Below are 27,918 nucleotides of genomic sequence, written 5' to 3'. Positions count from 1 at the left end.
CCTCCTGCCCCAGGTGCTGGCAGCCCTCACCTGGACCATCTCTCTTCTCCCAGTCTCAGTGCTGCCCCCGTGTGGTCAGTTCTCAGCACTGCAACAGACTTTTCTAGAACCTAGGCCAGTTCCACCCATCTATCTGCCCTACAGCTCTTTCCTGGTACACAGCTATCTTTTCCCCTCTGGGGCTAACCCCTTGGGCTCCTCCAGTCCAGAAACCTGTGCTGTCTGCAGGAGCACAGAGAAGCCTGCTCCAGACAGGGTGGCCCCAGACCTGGGCTGTATGTGCACGGTGTGCGTGTGTGTGTGTGTGTGTGTGTGTGTGTGTGTGTGTGTGTGTGTGTGTGTGTGTGTGTGTGTGTGTGGTGTACATGCAAGAGAACTGGAAACTGACAAAGGAGCTAAGTGTTTGGGGCTGTGTCAGGAGAAGTGCCAGCTGCAGCCTCTCCCATCTAGGAGGCCCAGCTCCAGTGGCCTCGACTCCTTCCGGCTCTGTAAATGGGCTCAGTGTTTGCAGGAGTTCCCAGCCAATCCCACAGGGATGGACTCAAGCAGTCATCCCTTGGCCAAAGACTCTTTAGTCCTCAGAGTGGGGAGGAGGGGGGAGGCAGGGTCACAGGAGCAAGAGCACGTGCCCAGTTCTCTCAGCCAGCTTCTCTGTACCTCCACTGACATATAAAGGGCTGGCACAGTCATAGCCAGAGGCCATGTGACCTCACAGCTCATCTCTGTGGTCTGAACGGGTGTGAGAGTAACTACTCCCCTGCTTACAGAGAAGGGAACTGTCTCAGCACGTGGCCTCACTCCCTCAAAGCCTCAGCTAGTGGGCACCAGAGATAAAGCCCGAACCTATACACTGAGCCCCCAAACCAAGATGGGGTACACTTGTGAGAAAATCCGTCCGGGGATAAGGTGGCATCCTGAAAATCAGTCCAGTCTCCAAAGCCAGCTCTTGCCCGTGGGCTCCCAAGAGGTGGCTGCAAATTGCAGGGACCACAAAGGTGTGACAGAGTGACATATGGTGAGGGCTCGGTCCACACTGGATTTAATATTCTCTGAGTGAGAGGCTGCTCTTTCCTACATGAGCCTCTCACAAAGAAATGGGGAAACCGAGTCACCCACCCAGTTAGGACGATGGCTCAGCCCAGCCCCCAGAGGAAGAAGCTTGAAGCCCCAGTAAACCCGAGCTGCATTGCTACACCGGGCCAAACGCATAGGAAGCACATGGTGAAGCAATAAAGGGAAAACCACAGAGTCCCTGCTCCGAGAAGAAACAGCAGGGGCTGGGGAGATGGCTCAGTCGGTTATGTGCCTGCCACCGAAGAATAAGGAGCCTCGGTTGATCCAAAAGACCCATGTGACAGACCAGACATGGTGATGTTTGCTTATAATTCTAGTGTTGGGAGGCAGAGACGGACAGACAGCCCAGTCTAGTGTCCTCAGCTTATAGCATACCCCAGGTGCAAGTGAGAGACTCAAAATACAAGGACAGCGCCTGGGGAGTGATACCCAAGGCTCACCTCTCGCCTACATTTGCACACACATACAAACACACACGCACGCCACACGTGCATCCACACACATACAAACACACACACATGTATAAACACCACATGTGTGCACATACACACCACATGCACACACACACATATATAAACACATACCACACACCAACCACATGTACACCCACATATAAATACATAACACACCACATGCACGCACACACACACACACACACACACACACCACTCACTACACCACACCACACCACTCCACACCACACCACACCATACCATAATACACAAAGATATCATGACATGGTAGCCACCACTGGTTTTGAGACCTAGGGTAGCAGCACCAAGACCAGAGTCAGTGGCTGTCCTGGGGGCAGGTCTCCATGTGGCCCTGGATATGACTCTCTTCCTCCTCTTGGCCTCAGGAAGGACACCCTGCAGAAACATGATTCAACCCACACTCAGTCTTTCCCACGGTTGGTACCTGCTTTGTAATAGGAAAAGGGTACCAGAGTCCTCTGCCCTCAGGCTCCTAGACTAACCAGTTAGGGGTTCTGGATTCCCAACATGGCAGCCAGATGCCCTTGAGGTCAGTAAACTAACTATACAGCCCACAGGTGGGCATGGGAGGTGAAGGATGTGCCCAGGGGAGCACATATCCAATAATTTCATGTTGGTGCACAGATAAAGCAAAGATCACCTGGGTGAAGATGGATGGGGGAGGGGAGGACATCCTCTCCTTGGATTTCAGGTGTGAAGGTGGGGGAGAGGTGGAATTGTATGTCTTGGAACTATGCCAGTATGTCCCTCCTATGCACATGTGCACGCATGGGCGCACATGCACCATGCAACACACACACACACACACACACACACTACATGCACACACACACACTACATGCACACACACCAAATGCCCATATACATACACACTACATGCACACACACATGCACACACACCACATGCATACATACCACATGCCCACATACATACACACCACATGCAACACACACACACACACACACACACACACACACACACACACACCTCTGCCATCGAAGGCTTCCTGCACAATACAAGTGCCAATGATGCTACTCTCCCTGTTCTCCTAAAAGGGAAATAGCCTTGTGTGGGCAGCTGTACCCAGGTGTTGTGGGCTGCCCTGATGCTGTCGTCTGTATTCTGATGTTAATTCTGCTTCCTCGAGAGGGGGGCCATCGGACCACGTAACTCAGGTGAGCTCATGTGATCCCTTTCCCCAATTTAACTGGTCAATAAAGGCTGCTCAGTTAGCAGCCTGGTGTCTGCCTGACCCCAGGGACCTGGCAAGTCTGGAAATGAGCCCAAGTCCCTTGGGCTCAGGCCAAGCACAGGCAGCGGCTCTTTCTATCCTTCTGTCCTATTCTCTGCCAAGCTGGCTGTACCTGCTTGAAAGGAGCAACGGGGAGCCTTGGGTCTAGCCCGCTGCCTGTCTGTGCCTTGGAGTTCACGCCTACATCAAGGAGAGCCCCTGGCTACCAGAAACGCCCCATCTACGCTGTCAAGTGAACAAATTCCCAGGTGAGGATGCTCTTGGCAGGGTGGGGCCGCTCCACACCAAAGCCCAAAGCAAAGGTGACCTCTTTGCAGAGTTCCTAGGACAGAATAGCTCAGGGACCCTGAGCGTGGCCAGAGCCACCAGCCTCCACATACGTTTCAGAAGTAGCCAACCCAGGGGTTGGGCAGCAGCTCTCCCACCCTGACCAGATGCCAGCCAAGCCTGGCATCCCACAGCCCACTTCCTGCTCAGCCAGTAGCTGCTGGTCCTCAAGAGCTACCCCAGGATGAACAGAACCAGAACCTGTCCACTCTCCAGCCTACCCAGTACCTCTGGTCACCCAGCAGGCAGTCTAGAGAACGTCTCTCTGAATCCCGACCACGGCATTACCCTGCCAATCCCCCCTAGATGGATGGTATCGGGCCTCTAAGCAGACCCTATACCGGGTACGTCACACCTACCGTGGCAAGGTGTCTCATGGGGTCACCGACGTAAAGCATGGTAGACTCGTGGGGGTCTGCACACGCTGAGGAGCTGGTGTGCCGTGGGACGAGGCATGAGTCTGGGTGGCTAGGTGGGGTAGGGGCAGACTGGTGGCTTCCCGGTGGGGTGTACGGAGGGGTTGAGGCTCTGTGGCTAGGAAGGCAGGAGCCAGGGATGCTCAGAAGCGTGCGGGCTAAGAGTTGGCATCCTCGCCCTGCCCATCTCCCTTATTTCTGTCAACTGATTGCATCCAACAACAAACCGGGGCCCACCCCTTTATTTCTCATAACTATTCATCAGCACAGGGCAGGCCTCAGCTTGCCCGGAGATGTGTTGGACCGCACCAAGGAGGCTGAGCAGGGGGAGCAGGTGGGGATGCAGGGTCAGTGGCTGGCTTGGAGATCATACGCTATCACCAGGTCCCTTCTAAGCTGCCACCCAGCGAAGTGCTCCGGGGGGCTGTGGCAGTCACCTACAAACGGCCTCTGCTCTAAAGCATGAGCGGTCAGCCCTGGTCCTGGAGACCTTTGCAGCCAGGGTTGGGCCACCCTGAAGGAAGAGATGGTGCCGCCAGCCTTGGAGACCCAGGTGAGAGGATCTGCCTCCTCCCAGGGAACCGCAGACCCACAGGGACCACCCCAAGGTCTGAGTAAAGGAAAGATGCACCGAGAACATGGCCAACTGCTAAAGGCCTGGAGTGGTGGTTGGAGCCAAAGAACCCATGTAACACTGTCTTGCAGACAGCATTTTGTCCTGTCTCTAGCCAAGCCCAGGAAGCAGAGACATGGCCACTCTACCACAGAAAATTCCTTAAGGACCACCTGAGAACGCACCACAGCCATGGTGAACTTTGCACAGTCAGGGGCTCTATATAAGCATCTGCCTAGTGGGGGGCGGTGGATACCACTGCCCCTTGTCGGGGGGCATTTGAGAAGGGGGGCGTTTGAGTTTCAGGTCTGGTCCACCCATGAAGTCTCACCTTCAGCGGTCTACGACAGAAACGTGTCCCATGAAAAGGGGGCGTTTGGCGCTGAATTTCCAGGCCTCCTGGAAGAACAGCCTGAACCCCAGCACATTTAGAGTCTTAACGATGCTCAAGAAGAGGCAGGAGGGGTTGGGGATTTAGCTCAGTGGTAGAGCGCTTGCCCAGGAAGCCAAGGGCCTGGGTTCGGTCCTCAGCTCCGGGGGGGGGGGGGGAAGAGGCAGGGATGGTGTGCAGACAGAGCCTCTGTCTAGCCCTTTCTTGCCAAGTTCTGAAACCACCTTCCTTCTACCTCTGCAGGGCAGTAACTGGGCTTGGTCTGAGGGCTGTGGCAGTGGCTGTAGACCCTGCTCAACGCTCTGGAATCCACGGAGGCAGCAAAGACAGGACGGCTTCATACAGAGCCCTGCGCTGGTCTGAGAGGCCTGGTCATGGCTGGGGCTGCAGCACTTTGCTCCCACCTCAGCTGTGAGAGTTCTCCAGGAGCAGTCAGCAAGGAGGAGCCTCCGGTGCCACACGCACACAGAGAAGCAGGTGCTGAGGACCCTGGCACTACCTGGGGGCACAGGAACTGCAGGCAGTCAGGTAGACCACTCGTAAGTCAGCTATGAACAATAAAGTCAGTTTCTAGTCTAATTTGCGGGGGGAGGGCAATCTTAGGAGAAACACCGTTCAGGGGTCTGTCTACAATAGAGAGACCAGGGTTATCTGCAGCCTCCCTCCATGGATTCTGAGGGCCAGGTTTATAAACTCCCACCTCAGTAGATGTGGCCAGGCTGCTCCAGAGAACCCGAAAGAGATGGCCTTCGGTTTCCAGATTGGGGTTTGAGGAACTGTCCCCCTCAGTTGCTCTGAATCCTCATCAATAAACGGTCATGTTGGTTTTACAAATACCTCGAGGAAACCATGAAGGGAAGGACTGAGGCTGGAACTGACTGACATCTTACTACCAGAGGAAGCATCTGACCTGAGAGTCTGTCAGCCTTGAGGGAAGGCCTGGCCAGGGAAAGGGCTGTCCAGCACGGAGCTCTCCTCTCTGCTGACATTCTCTCTACAACGCATGCTCAAGAGACAGGTGCCCGAGTCTGGTGTGTTGATTCAGGAGCAGACACACCATGTCCTGTCCCTGCCAGTGACTTGGTGCCTCTTCCCCTGGACCCTGGAGTTAGGGAGAGGAATGGGCTCTCGGTGAGGCTCTGTAACTGGGGGGGTCACCTGCACACCTATGACCCCATTACCACCAAAGCTTGCCAAGGTAAGGGTGGCCAGAAACCACCAGAAGTGGTGAGTGAGCTGGGGGTCCCCAAGTTTGCCCTGCCTTTCCCTCGCTGTAAATTCTCCCTGCCAAGGTCTGACCTACCCGCCCCCAAGGATGCATACCCAAGGCCCATGCGTGTCCTTCTCTTGGGCAGGAGAGAGATGCCCCCTTCCTTGAAGCCAGCAAGGCTTCCTCGGGTGCCCCTTGGGGTCTCGGGGCATCTACTCTCTGGGCTCAGCCTCCTGCAGGCCACAGGGAGATCAGCACATTAGCTCCCGCCTAGCCAGCTGCAGCACCACCTTAACCCTCCGTGTCCCATCTGTTCGCAACAGCTGCTGTCAGAGAAAGGCGCCAGAAACAGCGGGAAGAGGGTGCCTACGGGGGAGGGGGATGTGGAGAGGTGGGAAATGGCAGTGATCCTGCTGCCACGCCCAGGGCACGCACCTCCCTCTCCCCTTTACTCTGATGAGCAACAGTTCTCTGTCCCTTTCCTGCACTCGAAGAGCTGGGCGAGCCTCTGGCTCTTGGTGTCCACTTCATGTGGTCCACAGAGAACCAGGGAAGCAGAGAGAAAGGACTGAAGGTGGGAATTGGGATTTCTGCCCCCAAGGTCAAGCCCCTGCTGCCCCTGCTGCCCCTGGGCACACAGTTGGTGCTTACAATGGGAACTTTGCCCTCCACTCAATCTCCCACACCCTAAAACAACGATGGACCCTGTAGGTCCCCAAACCACTCCCACAATCTGCACCCCAAACCGCCATTTCCATAGCTGCCTCCATCCCTGGACCCAAAGATGACAGCTAGGTGCTTCATCACCAGCCACCTCGCCTTGCTCCGGGAGCATACTCCCTGCAGGGATGCCCCCTTTCCTCTGTGATCCTGATGAGCTGTAATCAGTCGTGTGATTTATGAGATCAAACTTCAGCAACCTCATTTCATGGTGTGCGATATCTAGCGCTCCCTGCATTCCCCTGCCCACCTGCTCCCTAGCTTCCTGCAGCCCCTGCAGTTCGCCCACTGTCCCCTGCAGGCCCTGCAGGCCCCCGCCCTCACCCTCAGTTTCCTGCAGTCCGGATGAGCTGTGGAACTTTGCATCCACACAGCCCTAGTTATCTCTGAGCCTTGATGTTTGCCATCAGGGCTGCTGGGAGTTCTGAACATACAGGAAGCTGTCGAGCTGTTGAGCAGTAGCTGTGTCTTGAAAGAGCTGGGCATGAGGGCCAGGTGAACCCTGCAGAAGGGAGGCCAGGAAGTCCTGGTTCCAGGGAATTCCCACTTCTAGGAGCTGAGCTGTGCACCCAGGAATTCCATCCACGACTTTACTGCAAGGCATGTTGCAACCTGAGAAAGTGGGCCCCCTCGTTTGCGGAGGTGTTGAGCCCCACCCGTGTTACCCCTGCTGGGAGCAGCATGTCCCAGCAGGTGAGAGCTCAGAAGCACCACCAGCATATTTACATTGGGCATCTTCGGGGCCTGGGTGGGTACCACATCCCTAGCCTCAGGGGTCAGGGACTGTTCCCTGCTTCTCCCTTCAGTCACAGTGAGGTCTCTGAGCACTCTGCCCTCCCAGGCTGGGTAACTTAAACCGGGGGAGGCAGCTTCCAGAACTCCTGAGGCAGGCTTCTTTCTGTAAGGCCCTCCCTCCCTGGAGCCTGGTAGCCATCTCTTGTCCCTCTAGACTGGAGGGCACACATTTCCTAGATGAAGAGTGTCAGAATCATGTCTCTAAGGAGTGGCAGACAGGATGAGGGACCAACCTCACCATGCCGCGGGGCCATTCTCTTCCCCAAGCCCCCGTCTCTCCTTCCAAAGCATCTGCCTCAGTTTCCTTGCCTGTAAAATGGACACCCACCGGCATTGAATGAAAATGAGCGGCTACTCTGGGACAGGCTCCTGAGCTGGCAGAGATCAGGGCTGGACAGCCAGAGCTCAGAGAAGTGGGTATCACCAGGATGACACCTGATAGAACCCCTACCCCCTGGGGCTGGCACTGTAGGAGGGAGTCTTCACCTAGTTCCACAGGGGATCAGTAGGCTCTCTGTCCAACCTTCCACCTCTATAGAGAGAGGGGAGCAAGGGCATAGTGCCTCCTGCCTCTTCCGCCTTGCTGTACTCTCATGCTTGCAACTGGAGCCCCATGGGCCTCTTGTTCACTGATGGCCAAGGTAACCAGGCTTGCCCCTCCAAGCAGGGTCTAGCCTCACACTCACTCTGCTGCCCTCTAGAGTGCCTGGCCCTCTAGCACATGGCCCATCAAGTGCTAGTGGGAGGAAGGCTGCACTGGAGACACGCTCGGCTATCCGGTGCCTCTGCGGCTGACGTGTGCCAACTCGGTCTGGGCTTTGCTTTTCCTTAATGTGCTTGCGGGGTTCCTTCAACAAGTCCCCGCCTAACACTTTCCCAGCCCTCTTGCCTATGGGATCCCAGCACCTTGGTGATCCAGTAGGAGAGGATGCTGAGGAAGGCCTCAAGGAGCTTCCTCGGGAGCAGAGGTCTTCACGCACCCCTTGCATGCAGCAGCCACCTTCCTCCAGCTCTGGGCACCACCAGGGCTCATCAGTGGTAGCCAGAGAGCAAGGCAGGAGCAGAATCCCACAGCTACTGAGTCTCACCTTCTTGCCAAGAGGAGACAAATTCCAAAGGCTGGATGCTTGGCATCCCTCTTGGTCCCAGGAAAGAGCCCACAAGATGGGGAGTGGAACCACCGTCCCCATTGGCCACATCTTCCTCTTCGAATATAAAGAGCCTGCCCTAGTGGCCTCCATCCTGACCGGGTCCAGAGGTAGATATAAGGGACATGGGCCAGTTAGAAAGATAGGGACACTCAGAGGCACACAGCAAGCAAGCATACTCAGACCAACACAAAGACGTTTTTCTGGGCCAAGGAAAAAGAGGGGTTCCCTCTTCACAGGGCTTCAAGATGTCCAAGATTGTCAAGACAATCCCAATTCCTTTCTCTCTGAGGGCTGGGGCTGTTTAAGAGCAAAGGTATCCCAGGAACGAAACCAAAGAGACAAGCGGGTGAAAGAGGAGGTGGCCGCAGGGAAACACCTGGATCCAGCCATGCCTGAAGCTCCTCCCGCCACTGGGCCCAAGCATGCTTGAGTCCAGTCTTACCTAGGAGTTGACAGCAACACAAGCCCATTATATATTTCCTCCTTTATAATTTGAAGTGTCCTGATGGACCCAGGGTGGGCTACCCAACCCACCTAAGAAGAGCCAACCCAAATTTATTACCAATGTCCGGTCTTTAGCACAGCCCCACTCACCATGACGGAGGAGGTCATGCCTTGCAGGTGGAAGACATCCATGTTGGACTCCTCGCTGCCCGTTGCCTCGCTATTCCCTTGGCTGGGCTGGGGAAGGTCAAAGTAGGTACTGTCTGGCTCCCTGTGTGGGGGGAAGGACACTGGATGTTAGCGTCTGCTCTAGAATCCCTGTGCTCCTCTGGCTCAGGACACCAGGCTACCCCATGGCTCCTAATAGCATGCGTGTGTCCCAGGAGATAAATCATATGTTCTCGGCCTTCTGAAACTTTCTTATCCGGCCCCCACAATCCCCACCAGCCCTCCGCTTGCCCCTCAAGCCTGATCGTACTGGGAAGAAAATGTGTTATATACACGGTCTCTGTGCCCACAGCCCTCTAGAGAACTGGTCAGAGGACAGACCAGGTCTGTGAGTCACATGCAGCCAGGACAAGGCGCTGCCACCCTAGCAGACCCCTCTCCCAACCTATTCCAAGCCAGTCAAGGCCAACCAAGCCCAGCGAGGCAGAGTTCTCCATACTCACAGAGAACTCCACAGGTGCTCGAAGGTGGAGGAGGAAGAGGAGGAGGAAGAGGACTGGGCCATCTCCCCGACGCCGTTGCTCATTCTGGAGGAAGAGGGAAGACAGTGTGAGCATCCAGGAGTCCCACCCCCTGCCTTCCTCAGTACCAGGAGAGCCAAGTGGAAGGAGCTGCCTACGATGGTGCAAGGAGACCCCAGCGTTAAGTCCTCCCACCCACACTGCCCCCTCTTCCCGTGTCCCTTCCTCTTCTCTGCCTCACTCTCTTCTTTTCCTCCCTACCATCCCCCACCCCCACCCCACCCCCAAGCAGCCCGTCCTCTGGTCCAGGAAGTGAGACTGAGACAAGCTGGGTTTTAGAGATGCCATTCCTGGATTCTGCCGCCAGAAAACCGGTAACAAGGGCATGCGCCCTCACACTGCACGGATGCTGTTGGGAGAGTGAATTTAGTCTCTATGGTCTTGGATCAGTTTTTTGCAAGAATGAGCCATGACTGACACCACCGTGTCCTGAGCCTACAGGGACGGCCAGAGTTAGGTCAAGCCAGGTGTTGGTTTGGTGCTGGAGGAAGTCTGTGCCTTGTCGCCTGGACTTCGAGACAGCTCAGACTTCATCAGTTCCTCTTAATAAGAGCGTGTGTGGGGCGCCCCCTGCTGGAGCCAGGCCTGTATTGCACACACGTGCAGGGTACCGTGGGACTCAGGACCCCAGGGATCTCACCCTGCAGGGTCTAAGGACAAGGTCCTAGGACTGTTACCCGGGAGTCGCCCCATTCAATCACCTCTGGATGGTCTCTCAAAGGAGATAAAGGGGAGCAGAGTCACTTTGTCCCCAGTTAGTACCTCAGCCTCTTTCCCCACAATTTCCCACACGGAGGCTCCGCCCACTCACAGCCACCCTGGAGGAGGGGGCAGGGTAAGGGCACTCTGGCAAAGTAAGTTTCATCCTTGTGGGAGGGTGGGGCAGGGAAACCCCAGCCCACCTGCCCACAGCTGAGGAGCAGCTCCCTGGGGCAGCCTCCTGAGCCCTAGGAACCAGCTCTGCCCAGCCCTGCGCTGCCAAGCAGGCAGGTCCAGACTTGCCCAGGGCTGGCAGGGCAGATCCGTCGCTTTTGTCTGACCCCAGGCAGGCATCTGCTCATAGCGGTTTGTGCCAGGCCACGGGTGCTCAGAGAAGTGCCACAAGCTAGGGTGGCCAGTCATAGGGGTCTAGCTGAGCACAGGCCAAGAGGAACCTGAGGGATAGAGGCTCAGTCAGCAAGGGATGTTGACACAGAACAAGTATCCTGTACATGTCACAGTCCTTCACTCAGAAGACAGGCTCAGAGGCCTTAAGTGCCTTGCCCAAGGCCACATCAGTATAAGCCCAGGAATTAACAGATAATTTATGCTCTTCTCCAGCAATAAGGATCCACTTTCCCCACCTCCCATTCGTCACAATAATGAAGATTTGGACAAGCCATTGGCCAACCAGCATGGGCAGGCAGAGTGGGATGGCCAGCTTAGAAGTCCTGTCCCAGGGGCCACTTGGTCCCTTTCTCCCTTTTACACAGACTATGCCAAACTCCGTAAGGGCAAGGACATGGCTCATGTCACATAGTGGGCAGACCCCCAGGTCCCTTTCACAGGGACATTATTCACTTTAGCCAGACCGGGTGAGGGTGGGGGACTGGGAATTCGTCAGAAGAGGAGCTGCCAGACACGATATGACCCGGACGTGTTAGGTGGCATTTTGACCGTGACCAGGAACAAACTGCTGATTCAAAACAGCACAATAGAGACACACTGTGAAAACCGGGCTGAACCACCTAGTGCCCAAGCAACAGGTACGGAACAGAACTGCAAAGGGAGTCGAAGGCAGGTTGGGGATGCCAGCCTGGCATGGTACAGCAGCAAGCCAGGGCTCACAGGGCCCGGGTTTCTTCTGGGGATTAAATAGGCTGGGATGGAATACGCTGTGCTGTGCGGCAAGGTAAACTCAGAGGTCAGTCGCTGAGCTTCAAACTTTGTTTGGAAGCCAGCAGTGGTGTAGATTTGCAATCCCAGCCGTCGTGGGGCTGAGTCAGGAGCATTGGTTCAAGGTCAGCCTGAACTACGTGAGACCTTGCCTCCAAAAACAACAATAATAATACTTTTAAAATAAAACACTAATTATATGTTAGGAGAATTTCAGGGCATTTCTTACATTTTTACCTAATTGCATTGATGATTGGTTGATTGATGACTGATTGATTGATGGTGTGGTGTGTGTGTATTCCATGGTATGAGTGTGGAGATCAGAGGACAGTTGTGAGGAGTGGATTCTCTCCTTCCACGACATGGGGTTCAGGCATCGAACTCAGGTCATCAGGCTCGGCAGCAAGCACCCTTACCCACACTGAGCCATTTCCCTGGCCCAAACTTTTTTTTTTAATTGAAAAGTGTGTGTGTGTGTGTGTGTGTGTGAGAGAGAGAGAGAGAGAGAGAGAGAGAGAGAGAGAGAGAGAGAGAGAGAGAGGAGAGAGAGAGAGAGAGAGAGAGAGAGAGAGAGAGAGAGAGAGAGAGAGAGAGAGAGAGAGAGAGAGAGAGAGAGAGAGACCTCTGTGGCAGCCCCTGGAATGGATGGCAGTCCTGCTGTGATCACACTGCCTGAGATGGTCTCCCAAGTTCCCTTGCCACCCACTGATGTTTTCAGGGTAGGAAGGGACACTTTGAGACTCCCTGTCAGGTTGAGGACTCCAAGCACACGCTCCTCGAAGGTCCCATCATAGATGTGGCCTAGGAAGATGGCCGCAAGAGCTTTGGCTTAGACTGGAGTCTGGGTGTCACAGTACAGGATGTTCCAGGAGCGCCCTGCTGGTAACTCCACCTGTCACACCCATGATGGCTTGCCACCCCAATGCCAGGCCTATCTGAAGATGGCCAGTCGACTGAGGAAGCAAGGGAGGATATGGGTCCTTCTCTCTTCATGCCTTGTGTCCACATGGTCAGCTCAAGCAAAAGGAGATGACAGGGACCACACTGAAAAACTGGCAGGTACCCAGTGCCTGGAAATGGGGTGGGAGGCATGGAGGGGCTATTTGCAGGCACCAGACTCACAGGAGCTCAGCAGATTTTGCAGCTCTGCCCCAAGACCCCTTGCCGAGTCCTTTGCTTCCCATGCCTTCTGCCTAACAGGTCCTCCTGCATCCACACAAGGAAGGAACATCCAACCAAACCTCCCATGCTTAAGATCAAACCCCGACGTGCTTGCCATGGACACAGGCCCTGCTCACCCTCCTATTCTGCCCCTCCCTGGTTGCTATGGTCCTGACAACCTTAATGAGGTGCACACGGGCCACTGGCTAGTATTTGGCTCTGTCCTTCTGTCCCTTCAACTGGGACATGCCCTCTTGCCCTTGTCCTCGAATGGTCCTTCCCGGCATCTAGCTCTGAACTCAGAGAGCACCACACCCTCAGGGAGGCCACCTCTACCACCCAGACGTGTCACCCTTTCCTCTTTTTCTACAAAATTCCCACACCCAGGAAGCCAGCCTTACTATATTACAAAGTTATAGCTCCTCTCTTCAGAGAGACAGAGAGGGAAAGAGAGAAGGAGGGAGGGAGAGACAGAGAGAGAGAAAGAGAGAGAGAGAGAGACAGACAGAGACAGAGACAGAGATAGATGAAGATGAAGAATCAGAGTCAGGGGCAGAGACCAGATAGTTGGATAGATAGATAGATAGACAGACAGATAGATGATAGAGAGACAGACATACGATAGATAGAGGCAGGGGCAGAGGCAAGATAGATGAATGAATGGATAGATAGATAGATAGATAGATAGATAGATAGATAGATAGATAGATAGATAGATAGATGGATAGATAGATGATATATAGATGTAGATAGATGATAAATGTGGGATGATGTCACACGTGAGGCAGGTACAAGATAGAACAAGGCCTGTTATTGGACGAGAAGGAAGGATGGGCGGGGGAAAAGTTTGAGGGAAGGGGAGGAGACTGGAATGGAAAGGAGCAAGGGACAGGAGGGACAGAGAGAAGCCACAGGGGAGAGAACATGGAAGCTGATGTTAAGATTCCACTCTGTGTATTTACAGGTTGTTATGAATGTTCCTAAGGGATGGTTGTGTACAGGGCTTTTATGTTTAGGTGGGCAGTTATATCTTATCAACTGGATCAGAGGTCATTGTGTTGTGTGTTCTTTCATGTGGAGAATTGAATTTGGGAGAGTTTTGTGGGATGCCACGGAGTTGGGATGTGTGTTTCTGGCATGGAAACCTGCCTTGGGAACTAGATAGGTAGAGAGATTGCTGCCAGGCTCAGAGAGAGTCCTTCAGCAGTGTGATATGGGATGGAGCAGAATAATTGTAAAAAACAGATAGATAGATAGATAGATAGATAGATAGATAGATAGATAGATAGATAGATAGATAGATGATGTAGATAAATGATAGATAGATAACAGATAGACTGATAGATGATAGATAGATAACAGATAGACTGATAGATAGATAGACAGATAGATAGATAGATAGATAGATAGATAGATAGATAGATAGATAGATAGATAGATAGATAGACAGATAGATAGAGTGAGTGATGGCTTGCACATGCTTGGCCAGGGAGTGGCACTATTAGAAGGTGTGGTCTTGGAGGAAGTATGTCACTGCGGAGGTGGGCTTGGAGACCCTCCTAGCTGCCTGGGGGTGCTCAGTCTGTTCCTGGCTTCCTTCAGGTGAAGATATAGAACTCTCAGCTCCTCCTGCACCATGCCTGCCTGGATGCTGCTATGCTGCCATGTTCCCACCTTGATGATAATGGACTGAACCTCTGAACCTGTAAGCCAGCCCCAATTAAATGTTGCCCTTTATAAAACTTACACTGGCCATGGTGTCTGTTCACAGCAATAAGACCCTAACTAAGACAGACAGAGACAGACAGACAGACAGATCGAACACACTCTGAGATATCTGCCCTCTCAGGGTTTGGATTTGGTAAGGGACATCAAGGACTCCTGCACTGAGCTCTCTGGAGCTCTCTGGTCAGGACACGCCATTGGTTACCGTTGGTTACCGCCTGATGGAGGGCACCAGCTATACCTTCAAAGCTAACACCACATAGTTCCCATAGTTCTTGTTGTTCACAGCGCCTTCTCACTGACCCTCAGATCCGGCAAAGCCTGCTTCCTGCCACGGCCAATCAGGAGCCAATCAAAGGGGGCCCTGGACTCAGGTCTGTGTGACCTCAGGGTGAGAGGGTCATCAGGAACTGCACTTCAGTAAATCAATTCTAGAACTCTAGGTCCTCTCAATGAACCTACATCCCTCAATACAGATGCATGGGAAGGTCAGAGGTCCACATTGTGTCTTCCTCTAGCTCTCTCCACCCTACTTTTTCTTCACTTGTGTGTGTGCATGTGTGTGTGTGTGTGTATGTGGTATTTACCGGTATGTATGTATGTTTGTATACCACAAGTGTGCTCCTTGTGGCCTCCTGCAGAGAGGCCAGAAAAGGCTAGATCCCCTGAGACTACAGTTATGGATGGTTATGAGTCATAAATGGGCCCTGGGAATCAAACCTGGGTTCTCTGGAAGAGCAGCCAGTGCTTTTTTTTTTTTTTTTTTTTTTTTTTCCGGAGCTGGGAACCGAACCCAGGGCCTTGCGCTTGCTAGGCAAGCGCTCTACCACTGAGCCAAATCCCCAACCCCGCAGCCAGTGCTCTTAACCGCTGAGTCATCTCTCCAGGCCCTCCACCTTGTTTTTTTGAGGTAGAGTTGCCTGCTGAACCTGGAGCTCACAGATTCAACCAGACTGGATGGTCAGCAGGCTCCACAGTTCTCCTGTCTCTGTGTCTGCAAGACAAATACTTTACCAACTGAGCCCTCTCCATAGGGCCCACGTGCCTTAGCTGAGAGATGTGTTCGCCAGAAGAACGAGACCTGGGCACCACAGGAACAGATTACGTACGCATGGAAAGTCACTAGAAACATCACGTTGTGATGGCAGAGAGGCCAGTTTTGAGAAACTGTCAGAGGTTATGAACAAAATCAGTGTTGGGAAGCACAGATAAAAAAAAAAAAAAAACTACATCGTGCATGTGCGCATGCGTGTGCGTGCAGGTGCACACCTCAGAGGTCACAGGGCAGCTTCCCGGAATCAGTCAGTTTTCCCCTCCCACTCTGTAAGTCCCAGGGATCAAACTTGAGTTTTCAGAACTGGTAGCAAGCCCCTTCACCCACTGAGCCATCTCACTGGCCCTGGGATTGCATATTTTTTTAATGAAGACTTGAGGTTTTCTAGAGAGAACACACGTCCACTGTGGCGGGGAGAGGCACTGAAGGTCCAGGATCGGCAGAGGGAGACTTTGGGGAGAAGTACCGAGGAGGCCTGGCCCACTGTGTCAGAAGCTCTGACAGCAGCCAGGCTGTGGGCACGGCTGGTATATGGGCTGCCTCTGGCCCTGCCCTAGCCTTGCCTCCACCTCCATCAAAGACTTAGATGAGCTCCTCCCTTTGCTGAGCTGGATCTCCTCCAGGCCTGGCAGTGCCTACACCATGAAGCAGGACCACAGCAAGCTACTAAAGACACACTGTGCCAAACTCAGACCTGCTGTGCCCCAAGGGGTCCCAACAAGTGTGTGAGTTGGTGGGTGGGGGGGCGGGTACATCAGCCAGGCCTGTGGTGCCAGTGTACACAGAAGAGAGTAAGGCTGTAAGTAGGAAGCAACACTCATGGATGGCGGATGCTCACGGAGCCAAGGACAGGCCTCCTCACTGAGCTCCGGCAGCTCTGACTGCACTTGTGCCCCGTGGACATCTACATCTGCTGGAAACAGTTCCACCACTCACGACTGCATGGTGGAAGACCTCCACAGAGACAGCCCAGAGATGCTAACTAGATTCCCAGCAGCGGCCTAGCTGGGCTCCCTCCCCCCAGCCAGTTCAGAGATGAGTAAACTATTCGGGACTTGCCCGAATAATTCGGAATTTCAGCTAGGGCTCAGCTGAATCAGGTTTGCCTCTGGCCCCTGAGAAGTCTCTGATTCTCCCATTACCTCACCCTGCCCACGAGCACCGTTTCAATGTCCTAGCAAGAACTACTACACTCAGAACCTCCAGCCTGGGCCCAGCTCAGGGATCTCCCAAACATCCCCGTCACCATGGCCTTGATACACGCGACTTCTGTGTTTGGCTCTCCCAGCTCCCCTCTCCTGTCACCGTCCTTAAAAGCCAGAGGCGGCGGCCCTCAAGAAAGCCTTTGTCTTAGCCAGCTCTGAGTCTGAGCCTTCCTTCCCCAAACCCTGTCACCTGACTGGAGATAGGGACGCAGATGTCACTTGGCCATAGAGAACACCTTGGTCACGTAAGGCGGGGGCCTCCTTCCTCGCTACCCCCACTCCCCATCCCCTCTTATCCCTGCTCAGCCCCAGCCTCACAACCACCTATGATATACTAGATGCCCAGAACCATCCTGTGCCTGACTGGAAGGGGTACCCCACCCATGGGGGTGCACTGCTTTCTAGGAGCCCGATACCCACCCTCCTTAATGGAAACTAAAGCAAGGCTGTCCACATGTAGCCCAGACACAGGAGAGGCAGGACCTTCAGCAGCATGACACTGGGCCTCCTGGCTACGGCAGGGGCCTTCTTCAGGTCAGCAGGGAAATCCCCAGAAATTCTCCCAGCCTGGTATGACTACATGACCTCAAGGATACTGTGGTTTGTCTCCGCCCCCATCCCAGCTAGTAGTTTGTTCCAGTGGACAGGAGAATTGAAGTCAGAAGTCCCTGTGGTGACCACAGGAGGGGCCCTCTGGGCCCATTTCAATCACTGTGTGACTTTTCCTCCAGGGGACACAGGAGATCCTCGTGTGGGCAGAGGGCCGGTGTCAGGCTCAGGGACATGGCCAGGGAGCGTTTTTTTTCCCCCTGAAATGGCAGTATTTCTGGGCAGTGTCACAGACACAAGACTCAGAACATCAAGAACGTGGCCACCTAGGGGCCTTGATCCCAGAAGCCTGTTTCCCTAGAGCCGCCTCCAGAAGAGGAGGCTGTGCAGAGAGACTGGGGTCCCACCTGATACAGACAGAACTACCTCCCTCCTCAAGGCTGGTACAGCAACCATCTTGGTCCTGACCCACCTGGAAACTGGCTGAACCCCTGCCCTTACTCACCTCACAAGAGAATCTCAACCTTTAGCTGGGCACTTTGGCCCCTGGCCAGGTGAGGGAGGCCCTGGATGTCCAGATAGCAGCTGTTGCCTCTCCCCAAGCTGGAAGAGCCAAGCAGTGGTGAAGGAAGATAAATTTAGCTGCCCCGTGTGGGGCAGGGTGTGCTATGTGAAGCATTAAACAGCTGCCTTCTCTTGCCTGGGCTCAGGCCGTCAGCCAGGGAATGGGAACGGGGCTAGAGGAAGACTAGCCCTCATCCCTCAGGTCACCCAGCATTCCCTGCACTTCTTGAAGGAGACAATAGTTGGCCAAACGTCCCATCCATGCTAAGTCACCTGGCACCACGTGGGAACTCAGACAAGACCAAACAAAATGAACGCTGCTGACCCCCGCGCCCCAACCCGAGCAGCACGAACTCCTCGACGTACCGAGTGAGTGAATAGTGAATCCTGAATCCTATTTGCTTATGCGGGACACACAATGCCTATCTACTCTTCCCTCCCCAGAGGTAACAGTATTTCCAGGATACACTCTCACCTTCCCAGGGAAGCCCAAACCCTCATTTCCAAGGGCCTGCCCATGTTCAGACATCCAAGGGTGCCCCTACCCACGTGTGGGACACATGGCGTCTAGCCCATCATTTCCTACCCTGGCCTTCAGCCTTGCTAGGCACATAAGCTGGGGCCCTTCCTACGCTGGCCACACAACCCTCTGCCACTCTCCAGCTGTGCAAACCCGGGCAGGTGACATGGCCATCTGAGCCCTCATCGGTAAAGGGGTAACTGTGGCTTGTCATGCCCATCCCCGTGGAATGACGTAATTGGATGAGCATGGAGCGACAGAATCGGGCAGGTCACAGCTCCTTTAGTATCTAGCTCAGAGTGGAAGAGAACAAGTCAGGTTCCCTTTCAAGGGAAAGGCCGGGGTGAGAAACCACATCTGTGAGTGGAGACTGACGCGTGTAACGTACGTCGTACGTACGTACGTACGTCGTACGTACGTTGATCTGGTCTCTGGCCCATTCATAGCTACTCTGGTCTCGCCCCCTCTTTGAACGTAGCCTCAAGCCTGCTGAGCACGGTCACACTCACAGGGCGTCTCAAAAAGCTAATTGGTTTCTATTGTATGGAAGAGGGGAGTTGGGGATATCCTGGTTACCCGGAGGCAGAATGAACGATCAGCCCGTGCTGCTGTCAAGGGCTGGGTGCTAGAGAGAAGAACCAGGAAGACCAGGGAGTCTGGACTTCTACCTATGCCTCCGTGACTGGAAAAAAGAGGTCTGGTGAATTTGGAGGGTGAGGGTCGGAGGTATGACAGGGCTGATGAAGTGAGTTCCTCTAAGGGGCCAAGAGCATGAGAGGGGCGATTAAAGGAGCTTGACCCACTGGTACAGCTGAGCAGCCCCCTCCTGGCAGTGTGGAAAGAGCTTCTAAGAGAGAGGGGGCAGGAGGAGTGAGTGGCAAGATTGGTTCAAGCCTGCCAGGATAGAGCAGAAAGAGTACATCGAGGCCAGGGTGCGACTCATGCTGATGGTCAGGAGAGACAGGAGCCTGTAGTCAGGGTGGATGTCTGTCTAGACTCTGTGTACAGGTGGCCAGAACAGGTTGTCACGGCTCCAGCTCTTCCACATGCAGCCCTACTCCCTGTCAGAGCTGCAGAGTGCAGAGGCTGCAGGGCACAGAGACAGGTCTGGGCGGGGGCAGGTAGAGCAAGTGAGGACCATGTTGGGGACACCGTCAGAAACAGAGCCTAAAGTGTGCACCCTGACCCTCGGATCTCTGGACTGACCAACACCAGGAAGTTCAACAAGTTACCCATTCAGGGGCCCCCGTCTCTTCCTGTGTGTGGGATCTGTAGCCTCTTGTCCCTCAAGTAAACTGTCACACCTTCCTCACACGGATGGTCTATAAAAGGCTTTTGGGAGATTCCTGGGCAAGGCTGTTACCAAGGGCCCAACAGTCCTGTGTTTGCAATTCAGCCACCTGTGGTTCCTCACGGCCCAGCTTCCATTCGGTTTTGGATTTGGAAAGGTGACTTCTTGCAGGCATGACCTGTCCTACTCACCTCTCTGAGGGGCTGCTCACTCCTGGAGAAGGTTCCAGGTGCCCTTTGACCTGGTAGAATTAGATGCCAAACGCATCGGAACCCCTTGTCCTCAGCCCCAGGGGCCGTGAGGAAAGGCTCTATGCTGCCTGATAAAACCCCACCAGTCATCTGAGGACCGGGAACAACTACAGACCTCGCCCCTCGGGGTTTCTGGACAGTCCCCGGCTCCCCAAGTATCCCCATGGCTTCTGCTACAGGAGCAAAACCCCATGTGTGTTCAGATACAACTCAGAGAACAGACGGACCTAGCCAGTCGCTCAGCAAGTGCACAGCACAAAGTCGGCGCCCAGCGAACAGACATCGGAGGCAGAGTTAACCGTTGAGTGTGATCAAGTGGGCTTGCAGTTCAGGGAAGGTTGGGCGAACCCAGGACTGAGCTGTCAGGGGTGAAGACTTACCACTCGCACCCCAGGGGCTGGGTGAGATGGCTCAGCAGCTAAAGGTACCAGCTACCAAGCTCAAGGACATGGGCTCAGTCTCAGGATAGCCTCACATGCCTTCACACACATGCACACAAGGAATAAATGCATAGAGAAATTAAAATAATAACTAAAAAAAGCAACTGTATCCTCCTCGTTTGGACTTTGGTCCCTTAGGAGTTCAGATTTGGGGACCCAAGGAAATAGCGCTGGCTTTGGGTGACCCAGCAGGGTCCTGTGTCCTCTTACTGACCCTGTCAGCATCTACTGTAGGCACAAGACCCTCGTGGTATAGGGTCTCAGGCTGTGGGGGTCTCCGGCTATGAGGGTCTCAGGTTATGAGTGTCCCAGTCTATGAGTGTCTCAGACTATGAGTGTCTCAGGCTATGGGGGTCTCAGGCTATGAGGATCTCAGGTTTTGAGGGTTTCAGGCTATAAGGGTCTCAGGCTAGAGGTGTCTCAAGTTATAAGGGTCTCAGGCTATGAAGGTCTCAAGCTATGAGGGTGTCAGGCTATAGGGGTCTTCTAGCATAGGGTCTCAGGCTATGAGGGTCTCAGGTTATAAGGGTCTCAGGTTATGTTGGTCTCAGGCTATTGAAGTCTCATAGCATAGGGTCTCAGGTAACAAGGTCTCAGGCTATGAGGGCCTCATGCATATGGTGCATGCTAACAGGGCCAGCAGTGGAAGTAACCAATCAAATAGAAGAGATCTAGATGAATGCACACAATGTGTACAGAGTACACAGTGAATTCTAAGCTAGCTGGGGCTACACAGTGAGACACTGACTTTAAAACTGGGGGCAGACATCTCTCTTTCAGGCACTACTCCAGCCATTTGGGCTCCAGGGCCACCGCTAGGTTCTGTAGAGAACATGCTGGTAAACCACGAAAAGCCATGACTCATACACTCCCGATACCCTGCTTCTCAACCCGCATGTGCACACTGGCCCACAACGCACCACACAACTGAGGTGTTCACATGTATGCACACACATGCACAGTCACGTGTTTCCTCATGCACATTTTTATGCAGGATTCTCTCTAGATCTCATCCTGATAGGACCCTGTAGAGTCTGCCAGTCCTAGAACATCCAGCCCTGCTCACAGGACAGCAGCCCAAGTGGACAGGAGCAGGGCCTGCTGAGGCCCCATCTCCACACTTAGGCCAGCATGTAGACATGTTGAGGATCAGCCGTGTGAGGATTGGGAAGCCTGACACAGGCTGAGACTGAAAGAGGCTCTGAGTCTAAGTAGCAGAGAGGGAGTTAGGAAGAAGCCAGTGAGTTCTGGGCAGTGGCAGCACCCTGCAGGACTAACCGTGGCCTTGGTGGGTCCAGGAAGCTGTTTGGTATCTCTTGGGCATGGGATAAAGAGAGATTCAGGTGGTTCAAAGGAATGAAGGCTGAGGAGATGCTAGAACCACTTCTGGGGGATGTCGGAATCCCCTCTGTCTCCATCCCGAGCTGCCATAGCACAGGGGCCCAGAGAGACCCTGCGGATGACTCAGTACAGACGACTTTCCAAAGTGCCATATCGTGGTGCCTTGTGCCACAGAACCACAGACAGTGCCTCTTCTGACTCCCTTGGCCACCAGCTTGCCTGTGCCACAGGCCTGCTTACATAGTACCTTACTTCTGGGCTACCAGGTGAGTTGGTGGGGAGGGGCTTCCCTATCCTGCTGGAACCTTGAGGCCGTTGCCCTGTTCGGGAAGGGGGTCAGCAAGAGAACCCTGATTTCAGATCTGAGAGTCAAGCAGAGCCCCTGCCTACCTTGGCTGAGCCTGGGCCCTGGGTGGGTCCGTAGACTTGGGCAGAGGTGCTGGAGGCCCTGTGGCTTGCAGTGGCAGGGCAGTGGCATAAGCGTCCAGTTGCCTAGGTGATGACATTGGAGTTACGGAAGCTGGGAGGCCTGTGTGGCCAGCTCCAAGCCTGTGGGTGGAGCCTAGCTGGGAGCCCTGGGTCTGGGGATTGGCTACCAGGCTTACAGGTACTGTGTTTGATCCTACTCCTGGTGACCCCCAAAGTGGGGGCAGGATCCTACTATTTGGGGAACTTGAGCTGGGGAGGTGAAATCACAGAGGGCAGCCCTTACAATGTTTGCTCCCCCTGTCGATGGTCCCAAGCACATAAACTGGATCAGAGGATGGTACAATGGACCCCTTCACACCTTGGTCCCATCTCTCTCCCTGCTTTTTGTCTTCCCCTGAGCAATTCGGAATAAGTCCTGTGTACCATCATCTCAATACAGGCCTTCATAGGCTGGCTGGCGGTGGCTAAGAACCCGTCTTTTAAATGTTATGAATCGCGCCTTTGTCCTGTTCATACTGCACCAGACTCCAGTTGCTGTGGACCCAGGGTGATGAGCAGCCGGAGTGCTAAATTCAGAGTCTCTACCCCATATTCTCAACCACTGGTGTGTAGGCTTTGAGGGCACCCGACTACATTCCTGTTGGAATAAACATTATATTGGTAAACCATTTAGGCTTTGCAGAAACAGGCTCTGTGAGTGGGGAGGCTCCCTTGACTCCCCAAAACCCTTTGTCTTGGTATAGGCTGGCCCCCATCTCTGTAACAAGAACAGCCCACAACTAAATGCATCAAAAACATTGCCCTTGCTGGAAGTGTGGTGGTGCAGCCATTAACCCCAACACTCAGGAGGCAGAGGCAGGTGGATCTCTGTGAGTTTGAGGCCAGCCTGGTCTACAGAGTGAGTTCCGGGACAGCTAGGGTTGTATAGTGAGACCCTGTCTCTGGAAGGCAAACCATTTCCAACAGACATTTCTATCGCTCAATTCATGAGATCATCAAATCAGAAGCTCACAACATCCGGTAGAGACATCTGGAGTAGCCTGGCTGGCAGGGCAAAGCCTAACATCATCAAATTTGGGGTTTACAAACATCCAGCGGGAGATTACCTAGGGAAACTGAGCCAGCCGGCCGTAATTCCTGAGCTTCCTTCCAGGCCTGAACCTCTGAGCTTCCCGTTCCATGGCAGCCATTTTTAAGATTGAAAAGCAATAATCGTGAGTATATGTGCACGTCGGTGGCTGCTCCCCTTGGAGACTGGAGTGTCAGGTCCCTTGGGACTGGAGTTGCGGGTGGTTTTTTTTTAGCTGCCCAGTGTGGGTACCAAACTGGTTCCCTTTAGGGAACATCATGCACTCCTAATGGCTACGTGGCCTCTCCAGTGCCCACGGCGGACATTTTTTATTTTAGTATCATAGGATTTCCTGCTGACGCTCACACGAGGGTGATCTGCTCTGTCAACACTTAGCCATTTCAGGGAGAGTGACCTCATACATCTTACCTTTAGAGAGGCAGGGAAATGGAAGAGCGTAGGTATGAAAACATGTAAGGAAGGGGGGGATGTTGAGGGAGGAGAGGCTTGGGTAAAGAGGGAGGGAATGGATCAGGGAGAATTAACTGGAAAAAAAAAAACCACTTGGAAAGTAAGATATGTCCAACTGTGCAATGGACAACAGTAGCGTAAAGGGACGGGACTGGGCAAGAAATCTAGCAGGGAATTCAACAAGTGTTTCTCCTCATCTCCCTCAAAGGGGCACAAGGTTGAAGGTCTGCTCTCACCGCGCACCGGGCCCGATGATGGTGTCCAGGTGCGGACTTTAAAGATGTCCCCTGTGTATTTCCATGGAAAGTGGAGAGAGCTTGGGAGTGAACACACACACGGAAGTGCTCATGAGGGCAAAGCTGCCATCATTGTGGCATCAGGCGTGTGCCTCTTCTTACACAGGACGGGGTGGGCATGGGGGAGACAGAGCTAAATGGGTTCAAATGATGTGTGAGAGTATGGGTCCCCGCCCCCATTCCACTGGAGAGACTAGCCTCCATTCCTCTCAGCTACTTCAAGCACCCCGTCCTCCCATCTTAGATATACCTTTGTAATTACTGCTTGTGGCAGAACTGGGTTGCCAGATTAATCATGCAGGACGATGGGGGTTGTCCCAGCCCTGAAGCAGGAGGAAGAGCTCCCGGCGGTAGAATGTGGTTGCCTTAGGGAGCAGGTTTGCCCAACTAGCTCAGCCCCTATGAGCTTCCAATAGAGATGTCCGCATCATTCTTAAGTGGCAACGGCCAGGGCCCCCAAAGCCCTAGGGTCAATATTTACTCATCTCTGAGACAGAAAGGCTACTACCTTTGTCATGGCCCCAGCTCCTGCTCAGAAAAACAGAGGACACGACTCCCAGAGGTCAGAGGCTGTGCTGGCTGACAGCCAAGGCCAGGGAGGTCGGCAGATGGAGGCCCAGTTAAAACTCCCTGCCCTTCCAACCTGCTTGATATTGACAGAGCACCCATCCTTGGTCTCATCTGACTTTTCGGTCTGGTCTGTCGGCTCTCTCACCGTCAACTCAGTAAGTTCTGAGAGCACCTAAGAGTCACAAAGGGAACGTGACGGACACCTCACACCCTAGCTGATGCTGCTCACGCTTGGCATGAATTTCAGCGTTCACACCTATTCATAGCGCAACCATTACACTTTCACCGTGAGTAGGGTTACTACCTGTTTTCCAGTGAGGAAGCTGAGGGATTGATTTACGTAACATACAGTTCCTGACTGGAACAATGCCCACTGTACCTGGCCTGACAGAACAGTCACCGAGCTTCCCTGAATCTTCTTCTTTCACTCTTTGCAGTGACCCACAGACACCTGACCTGGATCCTAAGCACAATTTGCCTATGACTTTCTGTTCAGTCGGCTGTGTCCTTTTCTGTCTTCCCAAAGTGGCCTCAGAGAACAGGTGCTTAGGACATCACCGGAAGCCACCCTGCTTACTTGCTGATGGCCCCTCGAGGCACAGATCCAACACAGCCCCTCCTGCCCCACTGCCAGACCCATCCCCATTCACACCTGAACAGCAGGAGCAAAGGGTGTCTTTGTCGCACCGGCTTTTGTGCTCAACACGGAATGTCTTATGCTTTGGTATGCCCTGGGGACCTCCGAGAGGCCTGCACCCTGCAGAATTAAAATCTCAGCTTCAAACTGGCATCACAGAATGGCAAAGGCTGAGTGTATAAAGTTTGAATGGTCTAGCCCCGGATCATGGCCTAGTATACAGCAGGCACTCAATAATGAGTGAGAGATGAATGTTTTTATAGTGGTTTGTGGGTGGGTGGATGGTGGGTGGACAGACTGGATGGATGTAGGAATGGATGGATAGATGGATAGACAGATGGATGGATGGATGAATTGAGGTGGATGGATAGATGGGAAGATGGATGATGGATGGATGGATGGGTGGACAGATGGAAGATGTATGCATTGATGAATAGATGGGCGGATGGATGGAAGGATGGATGGATAGATGGGTGCACAAATGGATGGATGGTTGGAAGAATAGATGAATGGATGGATGGATGGATGGATGGATGGATGGATGGATGGATGGATGGATGGGCAGATAGATGGGTGGACAGATGGGTAGACAGATGGGTGGACAGATGGGTGGATGGATAGGTAGATCAATGGATGTTTGGATGGATGGATGGATGGACAAACAAATGGATGGGTAGGTGGGATGGGCTTTATGGACATATGGGATGAAGATATGGATGAATTCGTAGGTGGAAGGATAGGATAGATAAATGAATGGATGGGGGATGGATGGGAGATGAATGTGTTGGTGGGTAGATGAAGGGGATGGATAAAGGGTCAGGATGGGTAAACAAAGTCTTAAGTGAAATACTATTTCCCCCCAGCTCCACATTCCTGTTCCAAATTTAGAAATTCAGGAAGCTCCTAAACTGAAGGCTCACCCCATTCAGTAAATCTGGCTGGGGCTGTGGCTATCAGCCCCTCTGTGGAATAATAACATATGGTTCGAGTACCGCCTGTGCCTATGTTGAACCAGTAGACTCAGAAACAGGTGCAAACATAATTCTCTTTTGCAGCCCGGGACTCGGTGTGAGTTTTGACTCACATAAGAATCACGAGAACCGAGACGGTGCAGAGCAGTGATTCTATGATAAGGTTCATCCTAAGGATAAAGACTTGGTCGTTTTAAAAACATACATGACTCAAATACTACACTGCCTGTCTAAATATTTTACGGAAACTATTGGCTCTCCCCCAGCCTAGGTGTCAGCCAAGCTTGGAAGTGAGGCCAGTAGCCCAGAGTTAATCCAGTCTGTAAAGCATCACTGTGGCAGAGGGCGAGACACATCTGGTCTGCGAGGCCATTCAGATGCCCTACAGAAACCTGAGATACCAGGAGAAACAGCCATAGACAGGTAGACAGCGCTCACTGGGACACGGGGACACGTTTCCCCTTCAGGGCTTGAAAAGTTCAGCCCACCTCTGCCGGTTCAGAAGCGGGATGCTCCCACCATATTTTTTTTATCACCTTCTGACAAAATGGCTTTAAGAGAGAGAGAGAGAGAGAGAGAGAGAGAGAGAGAGAGAGAGAGAGAGAGGGAGGGAGGGAGAGAGAGAGAATTATATTAGATAGCCCACGCCTAAGTGTGGCTGAAGATTCAAGGAATCCGAAAGCACTAAATAGCGCCAAGAGGAAATCAGAATGAGGGGCTGGAGATGGCTCAGTGGTCAGGAGCATGCCCATAGGACCATGTACTGTACTTGGGGGGGTCTCAGTTTCCAGCACCCCATACCACGCAGCTCACAACCGCCTGCGACTGCAGGTCCAAGGCTCTGGCCTTTATGGCATCCCTGCTCACATGCACATACCCATGTGTACATACCTACTTATAATTTAAAAGGAAATTTAAGAACAAGACAAAAAGGCAGGGGCTTTATTACAACTGAGGGAAGAAAGGCGGTTGGCACGCAACGGTTCTGGTCTCTCTAAGAATGACTCAAGGGTCAGATAGTGACAGGACGTACAGAAACGGCCGTGCATCCCAGGTGGTTTTCGTGCACGAATGACTCAGCCGTGTTTTTGCAAAACACAGAGGTACATTTTACAATCAAGGGCAGGCCCTGCCTGTAGCTCTCGAACTCTGAGGCTCACATCCTATCAGAGGGAGCTAGGGCCGCCGCTCCTGGAATTACTCTGACTTCAATCTGCCTGTGGCCTTTCTCTCTCTTCTTATCCCGATCTACCACTTTCGCATTAATCCAATTAGCGCCCTGTTTACCGACGCCTCGAGTTTTAATTTGCAGCTTCTTTGTACAAGCTCAGGGATGCTTTTGCAACTTCGTCTCTCCTCCCTCATTACTGCCAAATAATTAGTCCAGGAGGTGTCCCCGATCAAAAATTAAGGGCCCTGGAAGCAAGCTGGAGCATGTCTTATTCTGAAAGCAAAGGTACCAGGAGGCCGTTGTAATTAGGCCTGTTGACGGCGGTTGACCACAGGGAGACCAAGGATGGTGGTGGCAGGAAGGAGGGGGGCCACACTGTCTAATCCCAATCTTGCTGATCAGGGACCCGCTGTCTCTAGCTCACACTGGCAATCACCAGCAGAGCCTCCTTCTCCATCAGAGCAGGAGCCGAATCTAGTCTGTACGTTGAGGTATGGAGTCCCAGGGACCCCAGAGAATGGAGGCTTGGTGAAAGAGCTGTTTATTGCTCATGGTCTAGGCGACACAGATGCCAGGAAGTACCCACTGCCACTGGGGAACTCACCTCCTCGTTGGGGCATCTAGCAAGGGCAGCTGTGTGATCTTTGCAAAAGATCTCTACTGTGATGCCCCCCTCTGCTGCTGGCCCAGA

The 27,918-nt window shown here is 53.3% G+C and overlaps 1 protein-coding gene across 1 annotated transcript in view; it reads right to left on the bottom strand.

The window, feature by feature from the left end:
• Positions 1-22,122, bottom strand: part of Tp73 (tumor protein p73) — a 58,558-nt gene extending 36,436 nt beyond the window's left edge. Inside the window, exons 1-3 of the mRNA XM_032887399.1 lie at positions 22,004-22,122; positions 9,560-9,643; positions 9,039-9,159 (exon numbers count right to left, since the gene is read on the bottom strand). Of these exons, the coding sequence (XP_032743290.1) occupies positions 9,039-9,159; positions 9,560-9,643; positions 22,004-22,119 (321 nt within the window). The 5' untranslated portion in view covers positions 22,120-22,122. The remainder of the gene's footprint in view (positions 1-9,038; positions 9,160-9,559; positions 9,644-22,003) is intronic.
• Between the last annotated feature and the right edge of the window lie 5,796 nt (positions 22,123-27,918).

The sequence above is a fragment of the Rattus rattus genome, chromosome 1 (assembly GCF_011064425.1).
Source record: "Rattus rattus isolate New Zealand chromosome 1, Rrattus_CSIRO_v1, whole genome shotgun sequence".
NCBI classification, from domain to species: domain Eukaryota; kingdom Metazoa; phylum Chordata; class Mammalia; order Rodentia; family Muridae; genus Rattus; species Rattus rattus.
Note: the sequence above shows the minus strand (reverse complement) of the source record. Positions and strands in the feature narration are given on the sequence as shown.